Raw genomic sequence first — 5,755 nt, forward strand, 5'->3', positions numbered from 1 at the left:
GTCCCTGTACTTGGTTCAGTTTGGTGTGCTCTGAAACGAGAAGCCCCCTGGAGTTATTGCCTGCACTGTGAGTAAACAAATTAGTGGCATAGCTGGCACAGAAAAATTCAAGCACTGGACTTGAAGACGCTACATTGACTCTTAGACCTGCTTGGATCCAAAGACATGTTGGTTTAACATGCTATTGTTTTATAGTTTACAATGGTTTCTCAGTGTTTTGTGTACAGTTAAAGAGGAATAGCATTTTCCACAGCTGGGCCACAATTAGGCTCATGGAATTTCATTTAAAGTGAAGCCCATTTGAATGAACACATCCAAAATTTTTGTTTTAGTGTAATATCACTAGTCATGAATCTATGACTGGGACATATATTCCTTACTTCATGGATGGAGTGGGCTTCTTCCTATATTTATCAGTTAGTTCACCAAATGTTTGTTGAGACCCTCCTATATTGCCAGGCACTGCCAGGCACCAAAATACCACAGTGGATCTTCTTCATGAGGTGCCTTGAAGACAGCCCCATACACCCACATTTTCTCTTAATGTGTTGTGTGGACACAAAGTAGAAGGATTATGGGAGCTCAGTCAAGGAGGACTTCCTGGAGGTGGCATCCAAGTGAAGTCTTGATGGCTGTAAGGGTGGGGAGGCCAAGGGAATGTCAGGAACAAGGGTATGTTTGCCTGGAGCAGCGTGTCTGTTGGGAGATGAATCATTTCATTGTGGTGGAGGGTGGAGTGTCAGGAAGAGAGAGAAAACAGCTCCAGGCCAAGTGAACGTCAGAAGGTTGTGCTTCCCATGGCCACTGTGCCCTTATCCATGCTGTGTGTTCTGCAGGTGATGAGCACCACTGAGCGCTGAAAGGGAGAGAGTGACTTTGCTGCGTCTGCCTTGTAGGCGGGTCAGTTGCTGTGTGAATGATGGGTTTAGAGGAAGATGACCAGTGACCCGTGTCACTTCTTTCCTGCCTCACTTTCCTGGGGAGACTTCCATGGACAGTTCTCCTAGTAGATGGCATGTCCCTCTTCGCAAAGTCCCAGGCCTTACTGCACACTGGCCAGATTGCTCTTCCTTGGACCTCCAGTCGCTGTTTGACGGAGGAGCCCCAGAGGCAGTGTCTTGCCTGGTTCATAGAGCCAGGCTCCTCTGTGACCTCAGGCTGGCTCCAGCCCTCTGTCAAGCTTAGCCGGTCCCCACAGCCCTGCTGGGCCATCCCTGCCAGCCTCAGGGCTCACTGACATCCCTCCTCCCTGCTTGGACCTCGCGGTCCCTCTCCTGGAGTCCCCTTGCCTTTCTCTCCATCTGTCGAAACTGTGCTGCTCTTGCCAAGGGCAAGCTCGCTTACCTCCCCCACCAAGGAGGCCCACTGTGGGCTCTCTCACCTCTGAGCTCATCACTTTATTGTGTTGTTCATTCTCCTTTCACTATTTGCCCCAAATCTTCAGGGAGATTGCACTTTCTTTTTTTTTAGTAAGACCTCAGCAAGTGTTTTGCTCATTAGGAATCCCTCCAGTGCCTGATGCATGGTAGTAGATACACAGATGTTAGTTTTGGGTACATCCAGTGTTTCCACGTTGAATCTCTAGAGTCTTGTTTATCCTGGAGGGGTTCCATAGTGACCTCTCATGTTCTCACCCCAACCTATACTTTTTCTTTAGTGGGTGATCATTGAACAGGGATGCTTTGCTTACTCGATGGTGATCGTTCCCCTCTACGACACCCTCGGAACTGAAGCCATCACCTACATCATCAACAAAGGTATGTCTGTAGCCTTTGGGAGCATGTTACCCTAGTTATTGGGTAGATACAGCAGCTACATTTAATGATTACGTGATGGGATAGGGATTTTTCATTTAAATGTACACTTACCCTCCTGTTCAAAGAAGGTAGTTCTTAAAGCTGATGTCAGATGTTACAGTCAAGTTTTTAATATCCCAGAGCTGGTTCCTCACTGTGTCTCGTTACTTCCAGCCGAACTCTCTCTGGTTTTTGTGGACAAGCCAGAGAAGGCCAACCTCCTACTAGAAGGTGTAGAAAATAAATTAATTCCAGGCCTTAAAACTATTGTTCTCATGGACTCCTACGGCAGTGATCTGCTGGAACGAGGCAAGAAGTGTGGGGTGGAGATCATCAGCATGAAGGCCTTGGAGGTGAGTCACCCTGCCCTGCCCGCTTCCCTGAACTGTTCCTCCAAGATCATTTGGCTCAAATGTGGTGTCTCTCCAGTGTGACCACAAAGTCCCAACTCTCGCTGGTCCTGTAAAAGACAGAGAACAGAAATCTGTCTCATTACTGGAAAGAAGAATTCTGCACACATTCCCAGTGCTAATCCATCACATTCTGCCTAAGTGCTGTCATCTAGCAAGTTGCCGTGCTCACAGAGTCATTCTAGAGCACCGACAAGCCCTGCTAATAAATGCTGGAAGTGAGAATTTCAGATCCAAGCAAAGATTTAAGTCTGTATGTCCTCTTTAAATATTAATGCCTTTTACTTACTGATTTGTCTCTAAAACAGAGTCAGACATAGAAATCTGCCTCATAATTCTTTTCCCTCGGTTGCTTTTTTAGGCCTCTAGTGAATTTCTAGCATAGGTGCTTGATTTGATTTATTTTCATTTTAAGATTCAGATGAAGCACAGTTGTAAAGGTAACCAGTCTAGGAAAATGAGTGGGTCCATGTTTAAATTGCTTGTTCAACATCAGATCGTATTGGGTTGGCCAAAAAGTTCATTTCGATTTTTCGTAAGATCTTACAGAAAAGCTTGAGTGAACTTTTTGGCCAACCCAGTACAAAACGCTGATGAAGCTGGTTTCCCCAGTTGCTCTTGGGTTAGAGTTCAATCTATAACAGCAGGCAAGAGGAAGCTCCTGTTACATGCACATCGCGGGAAGTAATAGGTTCAATAGATAAGTCATTCTCTTTCTGAAAATCTTATAAATATTTTTCTGGAACTGTTATAAATAGGGTTTTGAATTTTATTTATAGTTCTCCTTCTACCAAGAATTTGAGCTCCAAGTAAGGATCTATAAAACCTTTTCTGGGGAACTTAGTTCAGTTCAGTTCAGTCGCTCAGTCGTGCCCGACTCTTTGTGACCCCATGAACTGCAGCACACCAGGCCTCCCTGTCCATCACCAACTCCCGGAGTCCACCCAAACCCATGTCCATCGAGTCAATGATGCCATCCAGCCATCTCATCCTCTGTCATCTCCTTCTCCTCCTGCCCTCAATCTTTCCCAGCATCAGGGTCTTTTCCAATGGGTCAGCTCTTCACATCAGGTGGCCAAAATATTGGAGTTTCAGCTTCAACATCAGTCCTTCCAATGAACACCCAGGACTGATTTCCTTTAGGACGGACTGGTTGGATCTCCTTGCAGTTCAAGGGACTCTCAAGAGTCTTCTCCAACACCACAGTTCAATAGCATCAATTCTTCGGCGTTCAGCTTTCTTTAAGGTCCAACTCTCACATCCATACACGACCACTGGAAAAACCATAGCCTTGACTAGATGGACCTTTGTTGGCAAAGTAATGTCTCTGCTTTTTAATATGCTGTCTAGGTTGGTCATAACTTTCCTTCCAAGGAGTAAGCGTCTTTTAATTTCATTGCTGCAATCACTATCTGCAGTGATTTTGGAGCCCAGAAAAATAAAGTCAGCCACTGTTTCCACTGTTTCCCCATCTATCTGCCATGATAGATGGGGAACTTAGTAGTCACAGGAAATCTGTCATTTGTTCTATTAGAGCTTCTGCCACACATACACACAAACAATAGCATAGGACAGGAACCTGTAAGATCTAACAGGTGTGCTGAATTGTTAAATGGGGTTTTTAGCTAGTTTTTCAGCTAGTGTTTCCCTATTTTTTTTTTTTTTTACTTGTAATCCAATTTCAAGATAATATAATTTCTTTTTCTCCCATTTTTCCTCATTCCCCTACCCCTCCCCAGACACATACACAGGTGGGGTGTTTTTTTTTTTTTTGTCTTTTTTTGATTGCTATATATGATAAAGAATTAGAGATCTTAGGTTATGTAGGAATTTTAAAAAGATGCATGGAAATTTGAATCTGATAAAAGATTATTTTGGGAAGAAATTGGAATTATCATTACTTTAGCTCTTAGTTGACTTCTAGTTGGATATCAATGTTCCTATTTTTAATTAGTGGTCAATCATACACATAATTTAAAAGCAGCAACTCCCTGAACCCTGAGTGAAAGTGAAAATATTAGTTGCTTAGTAGTATTCGACTCTTTGCGACTCCATGGACTGTAGCTCGTCAGGGTCCTCTGTGCGTGGGGATTCTCCAGGCAAGAATGCTGGAGTGGGTTGCCATTTCCTACTCAGGTGAGCCCAGAGGCTACCCATCTAATTTCCACTTAATTCTCGGCATGCTCGTTTCCTATGCTCACTCAAGCTGTTCAATAGGAAAATAACACAAATCGTTCATTCAAAAAATAATAGGTATTAAGGTGGCCGTGGATACATCTTCATGCAGTAACAACATCAGAATGAGCCCTGGGTAGTAACAGAGTTCTCCTTGAGATGCCACACCTCAGAATTGAATCTGTCGTTTTTCACCCTCATGACCATTCATTCGATGGTGGTCCTGGAGCTCCTTTTGTGGCCTGATTTATAATCAGAGATGCCTAAGTCCTTTCTCCCCTCCATGTGGGGAACGACAGATATTTGAGCCTTTCCGGAATGGTCAGCATTTAAATCTGGTAGAGACTGATTTCTCTCTCCAGATTGAAGATGTCAGTTTTGTAGAACCAGTGATCACGGATCAGTGCTGAGTTCTGGTTCTGGGAGGGTGCAGAGAAGCTGCGATTCTCTGATTGCTGTGCAGAGCTGGGCTTTGTTAAAGGCCATGATAGGAATGGCGGTGGAGACTGGAATCGCATGTAAGAGACTTCGATTCCTGTCCTTGGAATCAGTCCTGTTTCCAAGGCCAGTCCTAAGGCCATCGATAGACTTTTATATAAGAGAGAAAACAACCAGAAAGCAGATTCTTAGAACAATGGGTAAGTATTTGGGTTCAGGTTAAATTGCTGTCATTTATGTAGTTTGAAATCTGTGCTGTCTTGGTGTTGGCTGTGAGTGAATCAATCCCACAGAAAAGTCAGCTTGAACTGACTTGACATGACTTAAATGTTTCCATTTCATTTTTTTTTTCTCTTCTTTTTAAGGACCTGGGAAGAGCCAACAGACAGAAGCCCAAGGTGAGTGCACCGTGTCCGACCCAGCCCCAGCCTCTGTCCAGCTTCCATGTCTAATCAGTTCAGAGGCTAGTAGAAATATTGGGTGATAATGACTTAGAGTTTTCTATTCTATTCTGATTTGTACTGGCTTTTTTTTTTTTTTTTTAATTGTGCTGTAGCCTCCAGCACCTGAAGATCTTGCAGTAATTTGCTTCACCAGTGGAACTACAGGTCAGTTTTGAAAAAAAATTGTTTCTAAGTGGTACCTAGAAGTGTATATTTCCCACTTCCTCTTGTGGATGACTTATTCGAATTGTAGATGGACTGGATGCAGAAGAGACAGAAGTGTTCAAGCTTGTCTTCCAGTAGCTCGATACAACATACCCAGAATCTGAGTGTGTCCTCATCTAACCCTAACCCTAACCCTAACCCTAACCCTAACCCTAACCCTAACCCTAACCCTAATCCCTAACCCTAACCCTAACCCTAACCCTAACCCTAACCCTAACCCTAACCCTAACCCTAACCCTAACCCTAACCCTAACCCTAACCCTAACCC

General features: G+C 44.0%; 1 protein-coding gene across 1 annotated transcript; it reads left to right on the forward strand.

The window, feature by feature from the left end:
* Nucleotides 1–391: 391 nt before the first annotated feature.
* LOC145509581 (long-chain-fatty-acid--CoA ligase 1-like) lies at nt 392–5,537 on the forward strand. The gene is made up of 4 exons (XM_081498684.1): nt 392–1,757; nt 1,971–2,149; nt 5,185–5,217; nt 5,376–5,537. Exons 1-4 carry the CDS (start codon nt 1,694–1,696, stop codon nt 5,436–5,438), a joined length of 339 nt encoding a protein of 112 aa, XP_081354810.1. The 5' UTR covers nt 392–1,693; the 3' UTR covers nt 5,439–5,537.
* Nucleotides 5,538–5,755: the final 218 nt, after the last annotated feature.

Source organism: Giraffa tippelskirchi, chromosome 1, assembly GCF_054371585.1.
Source record: "Giraffa tippelskirchi isolate mGirTip1 chromosome 1, T2T-mGirTip1v1.2.pri, whole genome shotgun sequence".
In the NCBI taxonomy this organism is placed as follows: Eukaryota; Metazoa; Chordata; class Mammalia; order Artiodactyla; family Giraffidae; genus Giraffa; species Giraffa tippelskirchi.

Excerpts from the sequence above, each read along its gene's own strand:
- LOC145509581 (XM_081498684.1), top strand. The coding sequence starts at position 1,694 with ATGGTGATCGTTCCCCTCTACGACACCCTCGGAACTGAAGCCATCACC. Across the intron at positions 1,758-1,970 it reads CACCTACATCATCAACAAAG|CCGAACTCTCTCTGGTTTTT; the intron begins GTATGTCTGTAG and ends CGTTACTTCCAG. Across the intron at positions 2,150-5,184 it reads TCAGCATGAAGGCCTTGGAG|GACCTGGGAAGAGCCAACAG; the intron begins GTGAGTCACCCT and ends CTTCTTTTTAAG.